The sequence below is a fragment of the Malurus melanocephalus genome, unplaced genomic scaffold (assembly GCF_030028575.1).
Source record: "Malurus melanocephalus ecotype Western Australia unplaced genomic scaffold, MMel_1.1 scaffold_362, whole genome shotgun sequence".
NCBI classification, from domain to species: Eukaryota; Metazoa; Chordata; class Aves; order Passeriformes; family Maluridae; genus Malurus; species Malurus melanocephalus.
The window spans coordinates 7328-34448 of NW_026623594.1; the positions used below are offsets into that span (position 1 = coordinate 7328).

Sequence of the window (27121 nt, forward strand, 5' to 3'; positions counted from 1 at the left end):
GGGCAGCCTGTTGTGCTGATCCCCATCACCCAGGGCAGCCTGTTGTGCTGATCCCCATCACCCAGGGGCAGCCTGTTGTGCTGATCCCATCACCCAGGGGCAGCCTGTTGTGCTGATCCCCATCACCCAGGGCAGCCTGTTGTGCTGATCCCCATCACCCAGGGATGCAGAGCAGCCTCAGGCACAGCTGTGGGACACAGGAGATGCCCAGTTTGGGTTGTGTCCACGTGGCTCCGGACACCAGCTCAGGTGGTGTCACTGCCTGCCCATTCTGGTTCACAGCACCATGTGAGGGACGAGGCCAGGGTGGGAGATCAGACAGGCTGGGTGGCAGTCTCAATGTCCTTTGGGTTGGTTGTTGTCCCCTGCAAGGTGGCATCTGCCACACAGACCCTGTTAACTCCATTAAGGGAAGCGTCCTGTCCTGTGGGAGACCCTCACCAACCCTCWGCCTCTCTGCCTGGATCAAGGGCGCAGCTTTCCTTCTAATCACAGAGCAAAACCAGGTTTAGTCCAGGGGAAGRGAGAAAATGCAAGCCCCTCACAGAAAAGCCTTGTCAGAAGCCCTGCAGCTCCCAGGAGCAGCTCCAGGAGCCCWGCCCCTGCTCCCYGTGCTCGGCACTCACACATTGCGGGCACACAGCAGGCACTCGTTCTCRTAGGTGACCCAGTCGGTGCCACAGATGGGGTTGACGTCCTTGGTGCAGAGCAGCACAGTCTTGCCATCCTCGCTGGTTGTGTTGGGATACCTGCTGCAGTCCACCTGGACAGGGGACAGACASAGCCTGTGAGGGCCAGCTCACCAGTGGGGCTGGCGAGTGGGTCAGCCTGGCCACAGGGCACCCCCAGAGTGGGAAAAAGGTGAATCACCATGCTAAGAGTTCACTTGGAGCTGACCAGTGCACGATTCAGACATCTCACATGTCCTCTTGTTTAGGGTTTGAATTATTCCAGTAAGCTTTGGCCACTCAGAAGCAGAACACACCCCTTTGTTTTACACTTGGTTTAACTTACAGGGGTCACTTCCTTGCATTCTCCGTCGTGGTCTTTGCTGACATTGGTTCCATATTCTCTGCAGAGGGAAACACAAATGTTAGCAAGTTCAGCAAAGATGTCTTGCTACATCCTAGATGCTGGAAATATATAATTAATACAAGGAAAAGCTGACTCTTTGTCAGTCAGGCTTTTTTAAAATATATATTTGAGAAGATAGTGCCTCCCTCCCTAACCAGCTGAGTGGCTGGCAGGCATGTAAAACCCCGGGAAGCTTTAGGACCATTTTGGGCAGYTCTGAGCAGAGCATCTCCATCCTTTTGCTGCAATAGGTGCTCTCACAGCCATCATCTGGCTGATCCTCGAGCTGGAGAAGAGAAAACCCGAATAAATCACACAAACASAAGAAAGACACGGTGACTAAAGCACTGCCTGAGCGCTGTGCTGTGACACCCAGGCTCATTTTGAAGGAATTGACACGAGTGGCATGTGACAGATCCCTGATTGCTGAGCAGTGGTGCTGCCAGCAGCCTGGAGCTGTCCCTGTGCTGTCCCCACGCTGTCCCCATGCTGCCCCATGCTGCCCCATGCTGTCCCCATGCTGTCCCCACGCTGTCCCCATGCTGTCCCCCTGCTGTCCCCACGCTGTCCCCACACTGTCCCCACGCTGTCCCCCTGCGGTCCCCACGCTGTCTCTGTGCTGTCCCCACGCTGTCCCCATGCTGTCCCCGTGCTGTCTCTGTGCCGTCCCCACACTGTCCCCATGCTGTCCCCGTGCTGTCTCTGTGCCGTCCCCACACTGTCCCCACACTGTCTCTGTGCTGTCCCCATGCTGTCCCCACACTGTCCCCACACTGTCCCCCTGCTGTCCCCACGCTGTCCCCATGCAGTCCATACACGTTGTAGGCGCAGAGCAGGCACTCATTGCCGTAGGTGACCCCGTCAGAGCCGCAGATGGGGCTGACAGCCTCGTTGCACACCACCACCTCCTTGCCCTCCTCRTTCGTGGTGTTGGGGTATGTGCTGCAGTCCACCTGCCAAAGGGATGACACAGCAGGGTCAAAAGGCACGTCAGGCTCACAATTCCCTTTTTTGCAAGAGGCAGTGACCATCTACAGCCACTCCTTGCTGTCACAGCACAAAGTTGTGCTGGTGGGTCCATCTGGCAATGGGTGAATCCTCCCTGCAGAGATGTCCCCACACAGCAGGAGAAGAGGAGGAGGAGGAAGGGAGAGCTACAGCCATGCAGCCCCTTCAATGGGGTAATTCAGTGGTGGTCTCTCATGCTCTTTTGGCATCATTTTATAAAGACTCTACAGGTCCCTACTTCTTGTACTCTTCTGGCCCCTCCAGTGCATTTCTGGTTTTACTTTTTCATTTTTAATGCACTGATTGTGGGTTTTTCAAAAGACCAAGGCCAACGGCCTGGTGTGTGGAAGCTGGAGCAGCTCACAGTGTTTTAGTCTTTCAGTAGGTTGCCCTCAGGCAAGCTCTGACACCACAGTCTATTGCTATCAGTTTAGAACCAATTACATATGACCAGCTTRAAGCTTAAACCAATCTAAATTTGCTGAAAAATTAATTAATCCAAAAAAAATTGTATCATTACTACTAAGACATTATTAACATCCAGCATAGGTGTAGAGCCAAGAGCAGCATAATTTAATGTTTTACTGTGTAGGATCTGATTACAATGACAKGAGTGTCACACTAGGTGAAAAACAGCTGAGCATCTACAGGCTRGAGGTGTCTCCCACTCCTTTGGTTATGCCTTTACCAGGCCACATACTTGAGAAAAGTGACAGAAGGAAATCTTCCACTCACCTCAATCCCAAAGGCAGTATCTGGAAAAGAAACGAGAGGCAGAAAGTATGAACCAAAGCCAATATGATAAGACTTCAATTAAATCTAGAAATATGGATGTAAAATTCCTGTATGCAGGACCAAGCTGAATGATTTCCAGTGATTGTTTTCTGAACTAAATAAACTATGTATTATTTTTTTTTCTCTATGTTGATAAGTATAATAGCATTGCTTATTGCTGGCTGTGATGAAACACCTTTTTGAATAGCTTTGTTCTTTTTCTTGTTCTGAGATAGGTAGACTTAYTAATTGAAAACAGAAGAGCTTTTCCTTCCTTATCTTTTTACATATCCGTTTTGACCCTAAAGCGTTGCTGTTACGTATCTGAAAATACACCTGGATCAACACAGACAAATGCAAATAGTCACCAACAGGATAAGCAAATACATACAGCATCTGTTGTCAGAAATATGCATTTCAAAGAGGCCGAGTGTGACAACAATGTCTTTGGCTTTGTAATTTCATCAGTTGTGAACATGCAGTGAGAACATCAGACTCTGGCTTGTTTTCATCTCTTGTTGTTCCATTAGCAGAAAGAGCATGGCGGGAAATTTGCCAAGGTCCTGCGAAGAACTTGCTTKTGCCATTACAATATTTTCATTTCTAGTTACCACAGGTCTGACCCCCCTCTTATGGCCTTATTTCAAGTATTCGTCCATTTGCTGTAATTGTACAAGTCTAAGCAGTGTAATGGTGTTAGAACATCACTGCACAAAGTGTAACAGCACCGAGCTGCCAGCACAGAGCTCYACTTGCTGTTACTTACATTTATATACAACAACCAGCTACAGCAGCGAGCCAGTGAGGACTGTCCTGAAACACACTCCTGCAAGCTGCACGATGCCAGCTGAGGCAGCAGAGCTCTCTGAGGGAGATATTCTCTCTTTGAAGCCTCTGCCTCATCCTCTTAAAGACAGCCAGGGCTCAGACACGAAGCCTCTGTGGGGTCACTCACCTGGGACGCAGCACAGAGCGAAGGAGAGGAGCACCAAGAGCCCTGCCGTGGTCATGGTGTTTGGAAGTGTTTGGATCTGCAGGCTGCTGCTCCCTCGCTGCTCTCGAGATGGTCCCTGCAGGGCTGCCTGCAAATATATACAAATGCAGCGTCTAAACTGTTCAACTGTAACATAAAACAACCCGCGGGATCTGTCAGCAGCACAATGAGGCCGCTGATATTTATGGAGGTCTTGACTTTTCAGGTAATGGTCTGCGTCTGCTGGGCAATTGATTTTGGCTGGACACCTGGTTAATAGATCAAGACAAGTGTCACAAGTTCTGAGTGGTCAAAACCAAACAAACAGCCTCTTGGACAAAAGAAACCGCCTTTAGGATTCTRGTAGAAATGTGTGGAGTGCAAAATACTGAGGGGAGTAAGCAGCTGGTTCTTCACTTGGCTCTTGCAGAGCAACATCTTGTGCATGCTCCCATCAGGGAGCAGCTTAAGCAGTATACAACACCACCATATCTGCAGATCAGGCTGAGTCTCTGCTTTCCTTTCTGCTTTTGGGTGGGTTTTTCTCCCCAAATTTCCAGACAATCACCTCTAGGTACAAACACAGGTCAGGTGTGTCTTTGCCATCAGCAGCAAMAGTTAAGCTTGCCAGGCAAATGTGGCAGAACTGTGTCTAACCTGTGAATCCAGTGGTATTTAGCACCATTTTGATTAAAGCCATGGCTTCTTGACAGTTTCACTGCCCGGGTATAGAGGAGCTCAATAGAAGGCTTGAAAGCAGGTTAAAAATCTGTCAAATGCCACTAAAAATGTCACTTGAACCTTAGCAGCAGGGAGCACTTATTTACAGACCCAGTCCCAGTTAAACACACGGATTCAGAGCGTTCCGCCAAGCCATSTGAAGAACAAAAGACACTGAAGCTTTGGGAACCTATTTACATTGCATCAGCTAAGCCTGAAAGTACAGTAGGTCCTTTCCTCTTGTAGATATTTTAGAAAATGATACTCAAAATATAGAATCTGTCCCCATTTCCCTGCCTGTCTCGCACCACCAGCCTTTGTGCCATCTCCAAATTGCTCCTGCTTAGGAGCAGGTCTGCACCTCTGCTGTTTTAGCAGCTGTAATTTTGCAGGAGTGGGTTCTGCCTGTCACCTGTTTCTCATCCTTTTCACAGGTTCAAAATGGCAAGAATTCTTGGGGGTTTTTCGAGAGGTTTTGGGAGCTAAGTGTTGTGCTTAGGGTGGACTCCAGAACAGTTGGGAGCTGCAGAGCAAAAGGTGCTGCCTTTTACAGGTGCTGCCTTTAACAAACAAGGCACCACCCATTAGACACACAAAATTCATGTGAAATCATTGAAATTCAGCCCAAGCCAATGTGCTGTTGTCTGATCCACCACAGTAGTCTAAAAGGTATCTTTTGATCCTTAAATGGATATATTGGACAGTGGAATCACCTCTCCTGGCACACCCAGAAGGCCCCAGCATGGCTGTGTGGATATGCAGGTCACATTTTTTACCTACAAGAGATGAGATTCTTCACAGGGAGAAGCATCGAAATAATTATGCTGCTGTGATTGTTTCTATAAATTACAGGGAGCGCGCATGAATATTTCAGACAGGTTTGGCACATCTTCAGGATATATTGCCCTAATGTGTCTTGTGAGCAGCATGTCTGGAAGCCAAACATTTTTCCCTGAGCATGTGGAGTTACTGGAGCTGCTCCCCACATGTCACAGCTCTGCTTTGCCCTGTGCAGTCTCTGCAGAGATGGAGGGGGGTTCATCTTTCTGGGTTAAATATGAACTTTGCCACTGCCTCCTCCAGCCAAGATCTTTGCAATCCATCCTCAGCAGCCTTCCCATCCCCAGACTGGAAGCTTTTGACAGGTTTCTTCCTGCCTGGTGCCCACATCCTGCCCTGGACAGTGCTGTCCTTTGGGCAGGACCAGCCTCTCTCATGACGGGTGGAAAGCACCTTCCTGCCAAAGTCTGACACGTGTTACACCAGAGGAAAATATTTCCACTTCAGCTGCTGGGTTCAGTGCTAGGATGGGCACTTATTGGCCCTGAGCAACCCAGATTTCCTGTGAAAACCACATCAGTGCCTGTCTGATGTCCAGCAAATCCATTCCTTCACTCTGTCAGCTACAGACACTCCAGGAAGACTCAAATCTGCAAAAATTTAAGTGGTGCCTGGGGAGCACCAGTTCCCCCTGAGGCACTCAGGTACCCCCCAGGCAAGCCACAAAAGTGACACCCAGAAAACCCCCAGGTTTCAGACACTTGCCCAGCCTGCAGCCAACAGCATCCACAGCCTCTCCAGCCAGGGTTACAGCTCCAGATTATCCCATCTCTGATCACAGCGTGGAAAAATCCCACAGCTGGCTAAGCTCGTGCTGCAGGACAGGTCGCTCAGTCCTTAGCTACTCCTGCAAGAACAGTCAGAAAGAGGATTTGGTCTGCAATCCTGCCACTGATCTGCTGTAATCCACTTCATTATGGTCTTCTAATCCTCAAAGTCAGATGCAGCATATGGCTAATGGCCATTTGGCTACAGGAAAATCCTCTGTGAGCAGCAGCCAAGACAAGGACAGGGATCCTGCAAGAGAGATGGACTTAGGACAAGAGAGTGGTTTGTAGGACAAGGGGGAATGAAAAGCTTTAAGCAGAAAGAGGGTAGGTTTAGATTAAATATKAGGGGGAAATTCTTTAGTGTGAGGTCCTGGCACAGGTTGCCCAGAGAAGATGTGGCTGCCTCATCCCTGGAAGTGTTCAAGGCCAGGCTTGGAGCAGCCTGGGATAGTGCAAGGTGTTACTGCCTATGGCAGAGGGTTGGACCAAAATGATCTTAAAGGTCCCTTCCTACCCAAAAATTGTATTATTCTGTAATCTGCAGGTAAGCAAAGGCAGTCCACACCTCAGGGTGCTGCCTGCAGTGGTCCTGAGCACCACAGGGTCTGTGTGCTGGCACCAGGGCAGGATTTGGCCATTGTACAATGTCCTCTCTCWYTTACTCATGCAWTTTCTCGTTTTACATTTCCCATTAYAGTTTTTTTCAGTATCGATTTCATATTCTCTGAAAGAATCAGAACTGAGGTTGGAAAATTTTCTTAGCGGATACGCAACTTCTCAGCATAAATAACACATTGATAAATGAACAGCAAATCATTTAATACACTTTTCCAAARCACTCCTGGGGTTTGTCACATTATTTAATTAACAAATAACTGCTGTAAAAGTGGGAAATAACGATTACTTGTAGCTCTTACATGGAAATGCCTCTAATCAGTCCAAAATACCTGCTAAACACAATGCAGGCTGCAGTTTCTGTCTCTGGCTTTTTTTTGGCCACATTGTGGTCAGTGACTGTTTTCACAGAGCCACATGCCTGGAGAAACCAACCCAGCACAAATGGAAGCTCTGCCTCTCGCCCAGAGCCTGAAGGCCTCACTTGAACCAAGCAACAAAGCAAACAAAATCACTGATACAACTAAAACATCTCGATATCAAAACAAATCCATGTGCTTATGGACTTATTAAATAGAACTTGATCCAGGCAATGCCAGTGGATGTTTTCCTGAGCTAATGTGCAGAACTTTGTACCCTGCAGGTGAAGGCTAACGCGGTTTCACGTTGCTTATGCAATGAATTAAATGTGTTTGGCCCCACTACAAGGGCAGATGTTGACACATGGGAAYGAGTCCAGCAGAGGCAGGCAGGGTGCCCAGGGACAGGGGCACAGGGCATTCCAGGAGAGCTGAAGGAGCTGGGTTTCTTCATGCTGGGAGATAGATGGCTGCTGGGATCACATTGCCATCTGCAGCTCCCTGATGGGCTTATAGATAAGGCAGAGACAGAGTCTTCTCTGAGCTCTGTGGCAAAAGGATTAAACTCTGAATGAATGCGAGGAATTATTCCTTGCCATGAGGATGATCAAGCACAGAAAGCAGAGAGGCCATGCATGTCCTTCCTCAGCGCTATTGAGAACCCAATAAAAAAGAAAGGCCGTGGGCACCCTGACCTGCCTTTGACTTTGGCCTTGCTTTGAGCAGGGTTTGAGCCAGAGACCTCTGGAGAGCTCTTACAACCTGAAATATTTTGTCTATTACTCTTAAATAATTCTTTCTCCTATAAAAAATGTTTTTAATAAAAAAACACAATATTTCTCTATTACCCAAGAGAGCCTTCTCAGAATTTTCCTACTAAGGGGTCACAGGTAAACTCGACTGAGAGCTCCCTGAATGCTTTCACAGGGGGGCCAGCAACATGGACAACAGAAAGAGTGGATTGTAATCATTGCTGAAACAAAACCATCCAAATTTCAGGACATTGTTAGCTCTCAATGATTTCGGTCTCTCCACTTCTGCAGGAACCCAGCACTTTGCCACCACAGAGGAGCATCAGCATCTGAATCTCCAGAAAAGTTACCTGCACCACAGGAAATCAAACTGTGACCATGTCCCTGCTGCTCTGCAGCCTCAGCTCTGAGGACACAGCTCCATCCCTCCCTCCCCAGCTCGTGCTGTGCTCCAGCTCTGAGAAGTTTCTGGGTGATAAGGATGTCGAGTCAGGGCTCCATTGCAGAGGGCAGGAATTACTCAGGTGGAAGCAGAAAAATGCTACAACAAACATCAGAAAAAAGAGGCAGCAAAACAATTTGGCTGGACACTGACCCAGGTTATTGCTSTTGGAAGTGAATGTACTGCAGGGAAGGTGGGCTGGAGGTAACACAGAGGAACACGAAATCATTGATTTAATCAGTTTCCCTAACACTTCAGTGATCTCAGCTCTGCATCACTGAGCACTCGTCTCATCTTTGCCACAGCCCAAGCAGGAACAACGAGGAGGTGGCTGCAGGGAAGTGGCAGCTGACCTGGGTTTGACACCATTCGTGGCTGCCYGGCAGGGCAAAGTCAATCAGGCAACTTCACTGCTAGGGCTGGGAAAGTCTCCTTCAAGAGCTGGGGTCAGGAGAAAATCCTCCAAAGGTAGAAAAAAAAATAATAAAACTCAATAGATTCTTATCTGCGATGAGACATTATTTATAGCTCAATGCACAGTTAAAATAGAACCAATAAGCATKTTCAGCTATGAAAGCAAATTGCTTTGAGATTATATAAACCAGGGGAATAGCTGAACACACCTTCAAACCACCAGTGATCCAGCAGCACTCCCATCACCAGAATAGCACACAACAGCGGCACTGTGGCTGTGTCCCTCGGATTTCAGGCAGCTCCGTGACCCACCAAGGAGCGTCACTGTCCAAACAGGCTGAGAGGCAGAAGTAAGATATTTTAACTGACTGACAGGCAGGGCTGGGAAAAGCGATCTGGTGTGKCTGGGACGAGCTCTTGCTGCATGTTGAGCAGCAGAAAGGAAAGCCAAGGCCTCGAGGAAGATGGTTTGATCCCCGGGCAGCCGCATTGCAGGGTTTGTTTACAGAGGGATAACCATCCCGGATGCAATTGCAGCACAAAACCTGTGCCTGGGCTGGCTGGGGAGCCAGGTTATTGTCTCACACCAAGCACAGGGATCATCTCTTCACTGCGAGCTGCCAACTCTCATTAATTTATCGTGGGGACTTGCCTTCAGTGCTCGCTCCCCTCAGCTCTGTTTTGTAAGATTGACAGATATGTCTATAGATCACAAARTGTTCTTGACAAGAGGGTAATTAACCTTCAATGTTTACATCTCCTTCCTCTTGGTAAGTAACACGCAGTTTGGGGGTTTGGGCAGGCCTGGCTGTAAGTGAGTTATAGTTTCCTTTTAGGCTTTTGATCAGAGCCCAGGAGGAGTGGACTTTTCTAAGCTCTGCATGAAGCAGGAGGTAACCAAGGGAGAATTTCATTGAATAAATGGCCAAAGCCTTGGACTCAATGCTTTTGAGCCAGTATCAGCTCTACAATCATCTGTGAGTCTGTAGCTCCACAGATTTTTGGGTCTGAATCTGGGATTTGCTTCATGCAAGCTCAGGACGGGGTGAACTGAGATTCTACCAACCAGGGGTGAAGAACTTCATACACAGACAGTGACATGGAGGAGAGGAATTGTGCTAAAAGGTGATTTAATTTCAATAAACATTTCAGGAGTATGTCCCCCTGCACAAATCCCACATGGGAGGAAGCAACCAGGAGTGCCACCATAAACTGAAGGCATCAGACTGCCCCAAGAAAAATCAGATTATCACATCCTGAGACAAAGCTTCCTTTCTGTGGAACCACAGGATGAGGCGATGTGAAACAGAAGCAAACAGAGCACCAAACAAAAACGTGTTCCAAGGTCCCACCTTATCAACCAACAAACCAGCAAAAATGCATGCAAAGAACAATGTTTGAAAAAGACAAGTGAAGGTGGTTGCTTTCCTGCTTGAGAACAAAACCAGAAACCCCTGGGATRTGGGATGAATGAGGGTTTGGTCTTTAGGAATGATCTTGTAAATAAAGCAGCCACAAGGGAAAGGTGCAATAAGCTAAGAATGAAAATCCACTGCTCTGCCTGGTGAGAACAGCGGGGAGGAGAGGGTGAGAGGCAGGATAGATCATGGTGCTATAACCTGAACATTTGGCTGGGAGAGGATGAACTGGATGGAAAGAATTTCTGCAGCTGAAGGACTATTAGCATCATAACCACTGAGCTCATCTTCATTATTAACATCCAAAGGAAGGGCAACAATTTCATTTATTCTGCAGACTTGAGYTTTAATGAGACCACTGGCTGATTCTTTGCATCTGGACATGGGTGAAGCACAGTTGGTGCTGACAGAAAGGAACATGATGCCAAATTATGGGATTTTTTACTGTTTTACTGTAAAACTGAGGTAGACAGCAGGAATTCTACCATCTCTGAACTATCGCAGTTACAAAGTAAACCAGTTATTTACTTAATACATTATACATGCATGACAACTGTTATATTATACRTGGTCATAGGGCCCCTACATCGCCTGGTTTGGGCACTGCCCCATTTGCAATCTGACAAAACATTCTTATCTCAGGAGAACTGAATGCCCTGACCCCTGCAAAGGCTTTCTGTGCCTCCTTTTCTGATCTCAAAACGGTTTATTCTGCACTTCACTGCTGCTATCAGTGGAGGCTGTTTGTGAATGCTTCCATAGCAAGGAAATATTTCTGCCACTTGTCTCATATTTTGCATCTTTCTGCCATCCTTCTCTTCCTACTTTGGAACGCAGCCTGTGGAGAACAGCAATATTAGAAAGCTTGTGTTAAATCACTGCCAAATAAAATGTCAACAGAAGGTATGTGCATCACTCACGTCCAATCGTGCGCTGCCTGCTCAGCATCCGGCTGACACGGTTTGGGATGCTGCCACAGAGAGCAATGGGAGTTCAGGCTGCTTCTTCATTCTCCTTCCCTCTTAGTCACCRGGATGACTGCTGTTCCTGAGGCCCTGAGTGCTCCACGAGCTCTGAGGAAGGGAAATTCTGYCATTAGGGACTCAGTGTGACCATTTCCCCAAAGGGCCACGAGTGCTGGGAATGTACATAAAACCCCGGAATGATGCAAGAGAAGGAGAGTTCATCTGAGTTAACCACCAACAATGAAGTGGTTTTACTGTCTCTGACTATTATAAACMTATCAGTCAACAAACCTCTGCCATCTGAATGTGCTGCATCATTTGAATTTCCACTCCGGATACTTTCTTCAGCTATTTTCTTCTCTCTGCTAAATCTTCATGATTTACCCCCAAGCACAAACAACAAGTGGAGAGGGAGAAAGGGAGGATAAATTGGAAAAGCGCAGGAAGAGGCCAGAGGCTAGGGAACTGTCACTCAGAAAGCATGTTCTCTCCATCGGAATGACACTTTATAGGCACAGATCCCACATTCACTGGTGTAAGTGGAACCATCTGTGCCACGGATCTGCTGCAGCGCTTGGTCAGGGGGCTCTGAGTGGCCATCCTGAAAAACAGCCCTGGGCCACGGGCTGCAGCCCAGCTTTGGAGGGATCAGCCAGAAAGAGCTCAAAAGCAATACATCCAAACACTCCTCACCCTTTGGAGGGATGAATAAAATTAACGTTTTACTTCTACGCGTGAAAAATAGGCAGGAAGCAGCACGCTGTATGAACGCTCTTCCTTTGCAGTTTCACATTATGTTTAAAATCACAGGGCCTCACCTCAGCTGGTGAAAATCTGGAAAGCCCTCCTGGGCTKTGGGGATGTCTGCCAGCTGGAGACAGGCTCCTTCCAGTGCTGCTCTCTGTTTTTTTGCCTCTCTACTCGCTGATCCGCGGAGAGCACGCAACCAGAGCCCAGGGCATGGCAAAGAATCAAATAAAACTGATTCAAAACTGATCAAACATTAAATTACAACAAGAGCATGCCTGAGTGTGAACATACTGATGGATGAAATGGGTGCATACCAGGGCTATATATTTCTTTAAACACAGAGGTCCAAGGAAATTTTTAAGTTCCCAAACTATTTTCTTTGCTAACATTCAGTTAAGTAGGATGGTGCAACTGATACAATGAGTTTGAATAATTATTTCTGGATTTCTTTTTTTTTTTTCTTTGAGGAACATATGGTTATAAAAATGCTTTAAAAATCATTTAAATATTCTTCTGAAATGAATATTTAAAAATCAGTGGGATGAGCCTTGTCAGTCTTCAGCATCCCTGAAGAGAGTGACAGAGTGTCTGAGCCCATCCACATATCTCACTAACAAATGCAGCATATGATAAAATAGCTAAACCAAGGAAAATTATCAGCAGACATAATCTTGAAAGGCATAGATTTTTTTGATAAAGTGTTTGAATGAAGTTTAGGTACAGGCAYGCTCAAGGAAAAGTTATGGAGTTTGTTTTTTCAAGTTGCAGATGGGCGAGTGCTGATAGAAGGTGAAAAAAGAAATCCCCAGCTGAATATGAAAAGGCTAAGTATTGTTTTCTACATCCCACTTATCAATCAAAATTTAAATGATTCGCCTCATTCTTCCCCCTCTTTGTGTTGCAAGAAAAATGACTGTAGACTCAGAAAACATTGATAATGCTATAAAGATAAGTCAGACAAACAAGGAAAAGGAGAGGACATTTATATTTTTAAATCACTGCCTCTCTGATATGTTCTGGTACATTTACAGGTCACAGATCCCGAGGCTGGATCGTCATCAGTGTGAAACGCGTCAAAGCTGCTCCAGCCTTGGCAGCTCCGTCCCTGCTCCCCGTGGCCGAGGGCAGMGAGGCAGCATCTGGGGTGGCACCAGCTGCATTTCAGCACCACATCTCAGATGCCTCATGCTGCAGAGTCATTTTTCCCTTCACTGCATCCCTGACTGAGGATATAACGCCCCTTCTGTTCATGCAAGAGCGCAAAAATCAGAGTCCACCCAAGCAGGACTAAGTCCGTGCTTGCGTCTGATCCTTTCAGTTCCTCTTTCCAAGTTGAAAACCAAGCCTTCCTAGCATGACTGTTGAATGGTTTTTGAGACAAACCTGATCATTTTGAAGCTGCTCAGGCAGCTCAAGGTGAGTAAGAAAGTCACCTTGTAAGTCAGAATGCAGCATCGTGCATCTGAGCAGGGATGGAGCAGCAGGCTGAGCAGCACCAAAGCCTCTGTCACCTACACACTGAGATGGTTACTGAGTATGAGGAATGAGCTTAGAAKGTGTTGGGGCCTTTTCCTGAGCAGGGAGGTTGGTCTGGATGTCCTCCAGCAGTCCTTTCTCGCTTAATCTATTCTGGGATCCCTTGCTGTTTCCCACCCCAGTAAGCTCGGTCCATCCCTCCAGCAATTCCCCTGTTTATGCCCATGCAAGAACCCAACTCAGTCCTTGAAACCACCTTCCAGGCCTCCTAATGGCACTTGAAAGCTGTTATTGCTCTATCTCTCTCCTAAGCCACGAAAATTCAATGTTCCCTCTTGAATGTGCAGAATTTAGGTTGGAAATGACCTTTAAGATCATCAGGTCCAGACATTTCCACTGACAAGGCCACCACTAAACCATGCCCTTAAGCAACACATCCACACATCGTTTAAACCCCTCTAGGGTCATGACTCAACCACTTCCCTCAGCAGCCTCTTCCAGTGCTTGACAACCCTTTCCATGAATAAATTTTTCCTAATATCTGATCTAAAGCTCCCCTGGTGCAACTTGAGGCCATTTCCAACACAGARCAGAAAGAAATCATCTCAGCAACACACACTCAGTAAGGAACCGTGGAACAGCTGAAAAACAACTCCAAGGCACAGAAAACCATGCTGTCCCTGAGAAGGCTGCCCTATTTTTATAGCTATATTGCTTCATAAAACACCCCCCTAGCCTGGGGGATATTTAAACTCCAGCATCAGGCTTTTCCCATTTCCTGGCCCAGTTTTAGTGATTTTTTTTTTCCATTCTGTATTTCTACATGAAACCTACTGGTGAGTACTGCATGGAAACCCTCTGTCCTCTAACCCCTTTGGCTGTTTCCCTGGATGGCTCTGACTTAATCTCAACTTCGTGCCTCCTTGAATTCTTGTTTGCCTTTGGTGTCATCAGACAATGAGCTCCACAGAGGAGGCTCTGGCTGTGCCAAGATAATGCCACTGGCTTGGCTCTTGACAGCTTTACTGCAAAGCCTTGCAAAAGGCAGCRGTCAGAGCTCAGTCCAAGTGAAAGGCTGCCAAAGTCCACAAGAAAAAAAAAAATTATTCAGGTCTTATCCCTGAGGAAAACCAAGTAACACTTAAACAAGAGTAAAACAGCATGTTCTGCARAAACACCTGAGCAGAAAATGGCAAAAAGGTTATATAAACCAAGAGGACGTTTACTTTAGGACACRGGCCCAAGAAAAGTACAATAAGCCATTGTTAGTTACAAATCCTMTTGAAAATGGACACTAATGGCACAGAGGTACTACGGCCTCATTCCCTGGTACAATACCCCCAATATCTCCAAGTCAGGAACACTTGCCCTCAGCCTATTCTTCTCGTCTGACAGTTCAAAGAGTGACTTTCCAAACTGATCCAAATAATTGTGTTATTCTCTGGTGAACTACAATGGGACATTGAATCGGGGAGGCACCGACTGGAGCCCAGAAGAATCCCTGAAATWTTAGACTCGCAATAGCTTTGGTGACCTCGTGTGGAGGCAGTGGCAGTGGTACAGCCAACGGATGAAGAGCAGCCCCGAGGTCACCCTGCCACCCATACAGACCACCAAAATGACAATAATTATTTCACCACCTTCTGAGCAACTTGGCCTCAAAGAAGTAGGCAAAATGACAAACAGGCAGAATTGTTTTCCTACGACTTGTCATATATTTGGTTAAAACGGGTCACAAGTGAGCTTCTGTATCTTTTTTCTGCTTTTCATACTTTAGAAAGCAGCTCAGTGATGCACCAGGGCTGCCCCCACCTCAGGGGATGGAGATATTCTGTTGCATTAATAAATAAAGCTATTTCTGCTGTCTGTGACCCTGAATGGAGCTCAAGATTCCCCTCCTGTRGATCACATCCTAGAACACCACTTGACATTGTGGACAAATGCAGTGGAGGCAGGCTGGGATCCCCTTTCCTGGCAGCAGCTGCTGGCTCTGCCATGGGACCACAGGATCCACAGGCAGGGGCAAGCAGGACAGGGCACCCCTTGGCTACAGTGCCCATTTCCCTTTCTAGCCCAAGCCAAAAAATGTTCTTTTTTGAGAGCAAATCCCCACCTCCATTCCTTGCATTTTCCCATGGAGGAGGTGGACCATGCTCTGGAGGTGACCAGGTCATGCAGATATCATGGTTTGACAGGATCAACAGTGACAAGGAGACTCTGAGGGGTAAGGAAAGGACTGAGAGCTCCAAGGGAAGCCCAAGCCCTCCTCAGAGCAGGGGTGGCAATGACACATGGCTGGAAAATTTTATCCACGTTATTTGGTAGTGGAGAACATCAAYGCAAAAAATTGACCTGCAGCACTCAAAGTGCCACGTAAGGGAGGAGGTGGGGCAAAAGGGAAGAGATATGGCACTAAGACAGAGAAATGTTGCCAAGTCAGTTTATTGGACAAGTGTTTCAGGAGCTGAGGAAACAAGGCAAACTGAAGGGATGTTACCRGGGAAGGTCAGCCCGTGGGAAGTCACATGGAAGGGAGTTTGTCTTCCTGGGCTGAAGTCCAGCACAGACTCAGCATTCAGCCAGGCTCATGAGGTTGAGAACTGCCTTGCTTTCCCTGGTGAGAAAAGGAGAGAGGAGAATCAGACATGGTTGATGGCCCTTTGCCTCATTTCACTGGCCCAAGCGTTGGCTTAGGGTTGACTGGAGATAAAGAACAGTCTCGAAAACCCAAATAACCCCTGTCATTATCCTCATTTAAGGGAAAATAAATGGTTTCATTCATTTGGTACAATCCAGCTGGTTCGGTGAAGTAATTTCCACACGCCCTTGTGAGCTTGTGGAACAGATTGAGCGTTGGTGAAAATCGATAAAATACTTTCAAAGTTAATAAACAGGAGGCCAAGCACAGATCACAGAAATGGGCCCTTCTCATTTTCCCTTAGAATGCAAAAAAAACTCTAGAAATGTCCAGTGTATGCCACAAGCAGTTAAACAAAAAGGCACAATGAGAGAGCCCTGCATTCAGAGCAGGGGCAGGAATGGATCATGAAGGGAAAGGTTTGGTTGCCATACGTACACGTAGGCGTTGCAGAAAGCACATCTGTTGCTGTAGGTTTTGCCATCAGAGCCRCAGTGGGGCGTGTAATCCATRGGGCAGATWGGAGAGGCTTCTTTGTAGTCCTTGCAAAGKTCCTGCACACAGAAGGCAGATCAGAGCCCCCTTTCCTGAGAGCAAACTGTGACCCCTCAGCACAAGGAATGACATCCCACTGAGAAATGAAGCTGGTTCTGACATCATCACAACCCACTCTAAGTGTCCTCCTGTTGGCAGGTGTGATTTCAGGGGTTTTATGCTCACTGTCATGTCTTTTCCTGGTTTATTACAGAGCTCTGGGATGGATGTTGGCTGTTTTATGGGCAGTGTGAAATTCCCAAGGGACCTCCTCAGGTGTGCACACCGCCAGCTCCTGATTTGTAGCCCGGAGCAGAAGCCAGCCCCCGCTGAGTGCAACAGACACTGAACCCCACGGTTTATTGCCACCCTTTCCCACTTACTCGTGTAATATCCTCCTCGCAGCGTCCGTTCTTCCTCTTGCCAAGGTTGGTCCGATGCTCCCTGGAGGAAGGAGAAATTGCTGTTAACCACGACCTTCCCTGCTACAGCCTCAGAGTGAGGACAAACCTCACTCCCATCGGGTCTCAGAGATTTCCAGCTCGCCCTGCCCAGCACTGACACCAAGATGCCCTCACAGATCAGACTCTGTCCCTACAGATGCACCCCCTCTGCGGGGTTGAACGCCCCTGTCAACACCAAGGCAAGCAGGAAAGCGGGGACAGACACAGACCCCCCTCAGCCCAGGCTTTCAGAGAGAGCCCTTGTGTGGGGGGAAAAAGTGGCCCCACAAGCCCTGATTCTGAAACTCAGCCAATTATTGTGTATGAYTGAGGCCTGRGAAAAGAAAGGGAGTGWTAACAGCCTACATGGAGGAGGAATGCCGCATCCTTGGCTACTGYTGAGAAAAGGAGATTGGAATGTAGAAATGATAATGCAGGTGGCTGGAAATTATAAACATTACTAATACTGTAGCTTTTGCAAACTCACCAATTATGTTCTGATTACTAATTAAACAGCTGTCTCTTAACCAATGTATGTTTGACACAAATGTATATTCTGGTTGCTAAAGTGGATAAAAGAGGCTTGTCCCACAATAAACTCCTTCTTTCTCTCTGTTTTTTYMMCCMMYTTTKKKKKKKTTTKKWWYYWWTCYTTTTTTGTCGCTGTTTGGCCAGCAGMRACACCCTTGCAGATTRTTTGGCTCCCACAGAGCCAAACTGTGAATGCCCCAGGGAGGAGGAGGAGGAGCACTCACATGTTGTGGGCGCACAGGGTGCACTCGCTGGCGTAGGTGACACCRTCGGTGCCGCAGACGGGGTCGTAGATCATGGTGCAGGCCATCAGCTCCCTGCCGTCCTTCAGCGTGGACCGGGGGAACCGGCTGCAGTTCAGCTGGGGGAACAAGGACAGGWAAAGCTCTGCTCTGCRCCAARGAGMCCMAAAACAACCCCCCTGCTGATGCCTCTGCCTAAATCTGCTTCCACCAGATCCGAAAAGGATCTGCCACATGACAAATTATGGTTATATATTAACTCGTTCTTCATGGAAAACTAGCAATTTCCTTTCGCAGCCTTCCCTGGAGAAGACTGAATCAAGGCTGGAAGGTAGACATTACTCATTGAGCTCCGCATTTATCACGATGCCCCCATACCTCCCCAAACCCACCAGCATATTACAAAAGGCAGCTCAGAAATAATCTGTAAATCAAAAAGSCACGATTTATGCCCTTCCTGCAAGGGGGCCGCCTGTGACCAAGGTGTTTTTCATGGCCCACAAGAATGGAGGGGRGATGTGCTGACAGGTCTTTTGTTGCAGTGGGACAGTTCCAAGGGCTGAAACCTGCCAGCAGGAACGACAGCTGTGGAAGCTGATTTACATCAGCCGAGGAGCCGGCCTCGTGTTTTAGCACTCCCAGTTTCTCCAGCGTGAACTCTTCCTTCCTGATTTATGTATCTCACCCAGCCCRAGCACAGAGCGTGCTCGGGAAACAAAGGAATGACATTTCATAGTTTGTTTGTATAGAAATGAAATATCTGACTCGGGATGTTGACTCTTTCAAACACATGCTAATGAGGTGGCTTTGTTCTTCTCTCCCCCAGGGAGAGTAAATAGTTTAGAGCTGGCCAAATATAGTTAATCTGGTATTTTTACACGATTTATGTTGGTATATATTAGATTACATTGCATTAACAAAAAAAAACAAAAAACAACACCAAAACCAGAGATGGGTTTGATTCCCCTGATACCTGAGGTATCAGCATTCAAAACAAAGGTAATTTTCTAATCTTTGCAGAACATCTTTTTGTAAAACAGAAGCATTGAGAAGGCACCAGATTCCCTGGGCCCTCTGTGTCTCCTGCCCATATTGCCAAAATTCTGCTGAGTTCCTGCAGCAGCCGTGACAAAGTGCTGTGGGAAAACGATTCTCAGTGTAAAGCCTTAAATCATTTCTCCACCTGTCTCATAACTCAGTCCTCACCTGTCCTCTCCTCTTTCTTTTCCTGGCTGCCTGCAGGAAGTGCACAATGTTCCTGCTGATGGGAGGGTGATRTTCACCCACAGAAGGAAGGGCAGCWCAAGTGTGACYCYCATGGAGGCTGCACCTCCCAAATTAACAGCATTTACTCAGGTTGTGCAGTTGGCATCTGCTCAAACTCCCATTTTCCTCCAGGTTTCACTYACCTGGGCAGCCTCTTCTATGCACCTTCCATCGTGCTTCTTGGCGACCTGGGTTCCGTATTCCCTGGCAGAGAAAACAGAGTTAAAAACGCTCCAGAAATAAACAAACAACCCCATGGGGCTCTCGGGGGGTGACCTGCAGGGCTCACATGTTATGGGCACACAGGGCACAGTCGTTGCTGTAGGTGACACCGTCGGTCCCGCAGAGCTCGCGCAGGATGAAGGGACAGGCAGCGATGGCCTCGCCGGATTTGGCACCACTCAGGTACGTGCTGCAGTCGACCTGGGGACATAAAACAGACCACTCTGATCCTCTAGGTTTTAAAGGCCTTTGTCAGGGGAAAATCAGTGGGTTTTTAAAGTTTAGATTTGCGTTAGAAATTAATTGCGTGATTGTAGTTTGGTATTTTCTGCTAGCAGAGGGAAGAGAGGAACAGCTGGCAAAAGAGATTATTTTCCTAGAGTAGAACATATAAAAGTTTTAAATCAAGCATTCATGAAATCAAAAAGATTGGAAAAGACCTCTAAAATCATCGAGTCCARCCATCAACCCAGMACCACCGTGTTCACCACCAAACCATATCCSCAAGTGCCACATCCAYGTGCCTTTTGAACACTTCCAAGGAATAGTGGTTCCACCAATTCTCTGGTCAGCCCATTGCAATTACCAGCAAAACTTTCACTGAAGGGTTTTTTTCCTAGTGTCTAACCTAGACATCCCCTTACTCCATCTGAAGAATCTGATTTAAAGTCTTTGAGACACTAAGTCCAGGTTGACATTGTTTACTATAGCTGAAATTTTGTTTCGGTGTTTCCAAAAGAGCAGCAAGAACTGTTTCACCAGCTTCTGTTGCAAAAATATTTAYAATACACAGAATCTAATAGTTCAAATATTTGAGGATAAATAGACAAAAACCTATTGGAAATCAGTCTACATTAGCTCAACATCACTGACACTTCACTGTCATTTTGCACAATCTCCCCAGTGCAGCGTCTCTTTCCCATATTTCCCACGTGGTCCAAGAACAAATTAAAGCCAAGACCACACTTTAACAACGTACCTTTTCTACAGAAAATATATTGCAGTCCCTCAGGATGCATGAAATTATTTTTGGTGCTTCAGAGCTGCTCTGCATAAGCAGAATAAATGTGTCGAGATATTATCAGCACATATTGTTACTGTGCAGGATAATAAAGCTATTTCTGTGCACATACCTGAGAGCAGATTTGTCCTGGCTGACCAGAGTACAAGGATTTTTTTTAACCTGCCTGTCTAGTGCAATGGAAATCCTAGCACTGAATAAATCYACAGACATCTAACACAGCCTTCTGCCTCCTCTCCCGTGGTGCTAAAATGGGCTGCACAGCTCTTGGGCTGACTCTGATGATCTCTGTTCAGAGATCAGCAGCACTGGGACATTTTGTTTCTCGAGTCCCAGCCTGTCTCTGTCCTCTCTTGCCCTCATGTACAGCACATTGGCAGCTGAGGAGAAGCACAGCACCCCACTTTACCCATCCCTGGGTGCACTGAGCCCAGCCAGGGTCCTCCTGGGGAGCACAGAGAGAGCAGATGGTGCTCATTTTTGCAGCTAAAAGTGCACTTACAGGAGTGCTCTCCTCCTTGCATCTTCCATCGTGGCTTTTCTTAACATCAGTCCCGAATTGTCTGAAAGGGAGAGGTTGGGGTTAGCACACTCAGCACCCTGGCACATCCAGGTGCCACAGAGAAAAAGCCAAACCCACAGCCAATAYAGATGATAAAGGAGGCACCTGATTGCCTGATGAACCTGCTCTCCCCATCATTAGAAAGTGTAATTTTAAGTGGTAACAGACTCATCAGGTGCCCTCTCTGTGGTGTCTAACAGCTCCATCCACCCTTTCCCCTGCCCAAACATCACAGCCCTCACAGCTCAGATTGAGAGCTGGCCCTCCCACAGCTTCCCCAGAAAGCAAAAAGAGCAAAAGGGAACAAAATCAAGGTGACAAGGGCTCCAGGAGGTTGAGAGAGAGCAGAGATACCTTAGCACCAAAGGAAAAGCCATCTGGAGCCCTAACCCTGGCTTCCCACTCCAAAAGAGAGTCCTGGGTGTGACACTCACACGTTGTGGGCACAGATGCTGCAGTCGTTGTCGTACGTGAACCCATCAGAGCCACACACGGGGCGCAGGATCCTGGGGCAGCGCACCAGGGCTTTGCCACCCTTCACCTTTCTGGCTGGGAATTGACTGCATTCAAGCTACAAAAAWACAGCAGTGTCAGACCTGAGGAATATCTTGTTCTTTAACAAATTCCATCATAACATGCTGCCTTGTCTCTGGCAGCTGGGATGCTGAGACAACACCAGGGCTGCGACTCAGCTCTTGCAAAACCGGGCTGGGTCAGTTCTGCCTGAACCCTCTCACACTCAGGGGGAGCTGCACAGCACCATATAGTGTGTGAGGTGCCAAATCCCTGGGCTAAGCACCTTGGTCAGCCCCAAATACAAGATATGTCAGAAAAGAAAATAAAAAACTTTAAAACATAGCCCCTTTTTGATTGTGTAGTGAAAGAACTTGGACTTTGCATTTGGAGGGCATCATCAAAGGAAGATTTAAGCCCAGACTGACCAGCTTCCACATTTGTGTGTTGGCATGTCCTTCACACCAGCTCTGGGCCTTCTCAGCTGGTACATTGATAAAAACTTCAAGTGTGCTCCACGTTCCAGAGCATGTTCCCACCCAAAAACTGGTGCAGGTGTGAGTTCATCAGGAGAACTCTGTGCACAGCTCCCATCCAGCCCATCTGCCAGGGCTGTTGGGAAAGGAAGGCCCAGAGGTTTTGTAGGCATCCTCAACACAAGAGGCTGACAAGACTTCACAGACATGGAGAAAGCCAGGCTTCAGGCCAGCTGACTTTCAGAGTGGCTGTCACCTCAGGGCACCCTTGAGAAGATGCAGCTAAGAGAGATAAGCTTACACTGAACCCTTACCTCGGCAGTCTTCGGTCTGCACCGTCCACTGTGCTTCTTGCCAACGTGGGTCCTTTGTTCTCTGGAAAAGAGAAGCAATAAAAATTGAGGAACTAAATRCTTAACCTCTTGGTCAAAGTCATGTGCAAAATGAAGCAAACCGTGGCTTCTATAAAACGTGTTCAGAATGGCTACTTTACTCATTAACAAGCTCATCCCATCCTCTCCTAACATGCAATTTAAAACAATATTGTGAATTGTTCCTTCCTCTGCCCAGCCCACAGACTCATCCAAGGAGCTGCCTTGTGACTCTTTGTGAGCACAGAAAAGGCACCAGAAAGAAACTCAAGGCAAATCCAAACCCAATCCCATTTCTGAGACAATTGAAGGAACGGGAATAAGCAGAAATGCAGCAGGATGGCTCTCAGGACTGCTGGGCACTCAGAAGGAGCACTCTGGGCATGGCACTCACGCRTTGTGGGCACAGATCGAGCACTCGTTGTCGTATGTGTTGCCATCTGTGCCACAAACTGGATTCAGGTCCCTCGGACAGGACACCAGGGCTTTGCCGTCTTTGGTCACTTGTGATCGGTACCTGCTGCAGTCAACCTGGCMAAACAGGGACAAATCAGTCTGATGGAGCCCTTGCTGGGCAAGAGAAGTTGATTCAAAACCTTTTCATTCTGTGTCTCAGCCTTCATTGCTTCTGTAACAGGACAAAGACCTGGTGCACTAAAGCTAAATTTCCAATCAGAAATGAGCTATCTAAATATYATCCTAATTCTCCAGGAGGCATGAAAAAGGATTATCTTGGAGAAGGGATCCTTCAGGCAGAAGAACACCTACAAAATTTAGGGCCTAGTCTTATTAAAAAAAAAATTTAAATCCTGAATTTCTTGAAATAAGAACCGTTTTTCCCCAGCTGTAAATCTGACTAAAACTGTTTAGATTTGTGTTGGTTTTCTCCAAATTTTTCCAGCTCTGTGATTGCTTCTTACTCCAGATTCCCCATAGTTCAGCACAGGGTTTGAAAGGATAGGCAAGGATGGTTATCTCTCTGTTAGAGAATGGAAATCTTAAATCCCAGAATTTTGATGCTGAAATACAGAAGCTTCTCCTTCTGAGGCATCAGACYGTTGGCCTCAGACAAAGATACAATAAAGTGTGCTCTATAAATATTTATGGTTAGTGCTCCTGAGAGTCTCACCACGTCTGGGAATACAAACAGCATGGGAGTTTCGAATCCCTACTGCCCAGGGTGGAAATGTTCATGGTCTCCAGAGAGAAAACCACCAGCCTGCACAGCACGTTGGCAAGAGAAATCTTGTCCCCCCTGCCTTCTCCTGGGGACATAAGCCAACTCCTCATCCCATATCCATCTCCTTCCTCATTCCTCAGTTTGGTGTGGTAAGAATGRGGTGACCTTCTCTCTGGAGCAGGGAGGATCCCAAATCCACCCCCAAGKTGCAAAAAAGCAAAGCATGGACTGRAAYCCTCAAACACCCCTTCCTATTGACCTCTTGCAGCTTTCTAGGGAAACCTGTGGGGTCCTCAGGATTTTATCAGCAGCCCTAAGAGATGGATTTTTCACTTAGCACTTACAGCGACAGACTCCTTGCAGGGTCCATCATGGATTTTGGTAACATTGGTGTCGTGCTCTCTGAAAAGAAGAAAAGCTTTTGTTAGAGAGCATTGAGAATAACTTTCCCCTTGAAACTGCAGGCGCTGGGACAGCAAAGCAGAGTCCCACCCCTCTCTGTGTGACACTACAGCTGCTTGACTTGTGTGATTGTGCCCCACAGRTGGCAGCTGCTAATGCACAGAATCCCCATTCCCATGGGAATTGTTAGGAGTAATTAGATGTTACAAGCAACACTTTGATCTGCTCATGGCTCTGCTCCGGTTCTTTTTGTGATTCTCCTCATGAGCACAGATAAAAAAAAAAAAAAAAGGTGAAGAAAACTCAGGCTGGCTGAAGAACCACGAGCAGACAATGCAAGGAAACCTACAGGGACACCTGCCTTAAAATTGGTATTTTACAGAAGTGCTGCTGAGAGCCTCAACTTGCTGATTATCCAGGAGGACATTCCACACACGAGACTTACGCGTTGTAGGCACAGATCCCACAGTCGTTGTCGTAAGTGAAGCTATCTGAGCCACAGACTGGTTTCATTATCCTTGGGCATGCTACCATGACGTGATCATCTACCACACCTCTTCGGTAATGGCTGCAATCAACCTGTTAAAAATGCAGGAATAGAGAAAAAAAAACCCAACATTTTTTACATAAAAGTGTAATGCTCTTACATAGGCTTCTTACTCTTCCTCAACCTTTGGGGACAAATCCAGCACCAAACTAATTTCTCTATCAAAAATAGAAACTAGAAATTCTGTGGGAATTCTCTTCCAATGGAAAAAAAAAAGGCATAGCAAGAAGGATTTGGGTTTTGTGAGGCCCTTCATAAGATCCTGCTGGAGCTCTCCAGGTGGTGAGATCCAACCTCCAGCCAACATCTTATTTTTATTTCAGTCCCAGTTAGAGAAGCTAGAAGTGTGAAGTGGAAAATCACAGAGACATGGTATCAGATCACCCATAAAAACCCTCTTAGCTTTGCTGATCTCCAGATTTCCTTTCCCTTGGGGCTGTGCAGACCAGCTGTGCMCATTCTGTCCTCCTCCTGCGTGGTGTTTGAACCGTCCCCATTACAGATTTTGTCTTACCACGATGGGTTTCGGGTCGCACTCTCCATCRTGCTCCTTCTCCACGCTGGYGCTGTGTTCCCTGGAAAAAAGCAGMCCTGAGTCAGGGATCAGGGAGCAGCAGCACCTCGAGGCTGCAGAGACAYGTGTTCCTCTGCCCAGCCACGCTGGGGACAAAAATGCCACCCCTGTGGGGCTCCCAGCAGGACTCACTCGTTGTAGAGGCAGATCCCGCAGTCGTTGCTGTASGTGTTGCCATCGGTGCCACACACTGGTTTCAGGTGCCTTGGGCAAGCCACCCAGGACCTCCCATCTTTGGTAATGCCACGGGAGTACAAGCTGCAATCAACCTGTGGAAGCAGCACAGGATCAGCCCAAATTTTGGTACRAAACCCCCCAGCATCCTCCCACCGCCGCCGCGCCCTCCCGTGAAAGGCAAATCAGAGGCGTTTTTGGGAATCTGCTCAGGCAGGCAGGAGAAGGGAGCCTTCCCTTCGGAATTTTCTGATTTTGCACTCGTGCCGGGGCCCAGGGAGGAGGGCTGGCTGTGGGTGAGCCAGTGCCTAATTAGGACAGTGGTAATTGGGAGCCCCTGGGCTCCGCAGCGGATCCTTCCAGATCGTGCTGCACTCTGGAGAGTTACGGGAGCCTCGGAGCTGCGTGGGAGGAACCTGCAGACAAATCCACAGCTCAGGCCCTGCCTGCTGCTTTTCTCTCTGTGAYATAGGTACAGAAATTTATGCAAGGWGCACGGTTCTCTGGGTCTTGCTGTATGGAAGCAATTATCAGAGTCGCAGTGTTTGATGCTTTCAAGCGTGTCATCCTAAGACRTTTTTCCTCACGGGGAGGCAAACTACTGCCTTTGGCTGGGAGTAACTAAATTACGGCTAAGAGTTAATATAATGGGAGTGTACAATTGCTTCTTGCTTTTTCATTTTATTTAATGAGCTGAAAATATTGCAAAAAACGGGTATTTTTACATTCTTGTGAAATTGGCAATATCATTCAACCATGCACTGGCAAGTATTATTTTTACAGCAAAAATTTCATTAGATTTAATCCATGTGCTCATCAGGTAGTTACATACTGTTTCTACTTTACCAGAAGCCTGAATAGAACATAATAAATAGATCTGTAGCTCACCTGAACTCCAAAGGCAGTACCTGAAAGGAAAAAATGGAGACAGAAAAAAAATTAGTTATTGATATGCAGAGAAAACATATGTAAATAATTGCATGAAACTATTAAATTGAGTGATTAGTCAACACTAGTTTATTTTGTTCAGAAAAATATGGAATTTTTCATTATTCCAATAAATCGCCATAAGATGTATTAAAAGCTAATAAATAAAGTTTCATTGCATTTCTGAGAGGAGATAAACCATGTGAGTGCACATATTCATCCACCACTAAGATGTTACAGGTAAGCGACACAGATACTTTCAATTCCATTCTCTTGGATTTTAAACTCTTCTAAAGACTTTTATGTTTGGCTTTCAAATGTTTGGACATTGTATTTAAGATGACTGTCACCACCAGCACTGTCCATCTCCAAACAAATCATTCTCAATTACCAGGAGCAGTCCAGAAAATTCCCAGAGCAATCCTAGAGGCTCCAGTTTGCATTTATATTGCTCACATGGATAATGATGCCATTTCTTACAGTTTCACTTTGCCTTTATACACAGGATTACCACATGTAAGCCCCTACCATGTACTAAAACTGCTCCTACAAACCAAGGAGATAACAGTTGCATGAATTTGCTGAAACCTCAATCTTGAAACTTAATTTTTTTGCTGTGTCCTCTCACAAAGGCTATTTCTTCATGGAACAAGGTTCTCCTCCATGTTGCAAGGCTTTTACTGAAACAAAAACTCAACTCTGACTCAGCCAGACCRATCCTTGCAGTACCCCAGGAAATACTCACCCAAGCAGCAGCAAAGGGCAAGAGCTGCCCTCACCAAAGCTCCTGTCACCTTCATGGCACCAGGGAATCCCTCTAGTGCAGCCTGCCTGCTCTCTGTGCGGGAGAGGAAGAGTGCAGGGAGGAGCAGGAATATATAGCACACCACGCTATCAAGTGGTCCCACCTCATTAGGTAATGCTCCCAGCCTGTCATCACCATCCAAAGCCAAAAACGTGTTTACCCAGCTCTGGATGTCTGGCTAATGATTGATGCAAGGTTGTGTGCCAGGAAGGGGATTTGGTGTGGCTTGAGGTGAACGGGGCCCGTGCCAGGACCCCTCTCCTCCCCTGCACCCTGCCCTGCCCCTCGAACGCTGCAGCACTCTGCAGGCTCACGTCTCCCCTGTGCCTACTTAAATGCAATT

At 47.1% G+C, this 27121-nt stretch overlaps 2 protein-coding genes across 2 annotated transcripts in view; both read right to left on the reverse strand.

Moving 5' to 3' along the window:
• Positions 1-11162, reverse strand: part of LOC130580813 (ovomucoid-like) — a 13235-nt gene extending 2073 nt beyond the window's left edge. Inside the window, exons 1-6 of the mRNA XM_057378558.1 lie at positions 11080-11162; positions 3812-3938; positions 2818-2837; positions 1891-2027; positions 1015-1072; positions 627-763 (exon numbers count right to left, since the gene is read on the reverse strand). Coding sequence (XP_057234541.1) covers positions 627-763; positions 1015-1072; positions 1891-2027; positions 2818-2837; positions 3812-3866 — 407 coding nt within the window. The 5' untranslated portion in view covers positions 3867-3938; positions 11080-11162. The remainder of the gene's footprint in view (positions 1-626; positions 764-1014; positions 1073-1890; positions 2028-2817; positions 2838-3811; positions 3939-11079) is intronic.
• Positions 11163-15776: 4614 nt separating this feature from the next.
• LOC130580781 (ovoinhibitor-like) lies at positions 15777-26835 on the reverse strand. The gene is made up of 16 exons (XM_057378508.1): positions 26719-26835; positions 25935-25954; positions 25005-25141; positions 24813-24873; positions 24197-24330; positions 23694-23751; positions 22564-22700; positions 22113-22173; positions 21244-21380; positions 20750-20810; positions 19294-19427; positions 19148-19208; positions 17721-17857; positions 16906-16966; positions 16427-16542; positions 15777-15964 (listed from the first exon to the last, which is right to left on the reverse strand). Exons 1-16 carry the CDS (start codon positions 26771-26773, stop codon positions 15919-15921), a joined length of 1416 nt encoding a protein of 471 aa, XP_057234491.1. The 5' UTR covers positions 26774-26835; the 3' UTR covers positions 15777-15918.
• Between the last annotated feature and the right edge of the window lie 286 nt (positions 26836-27121).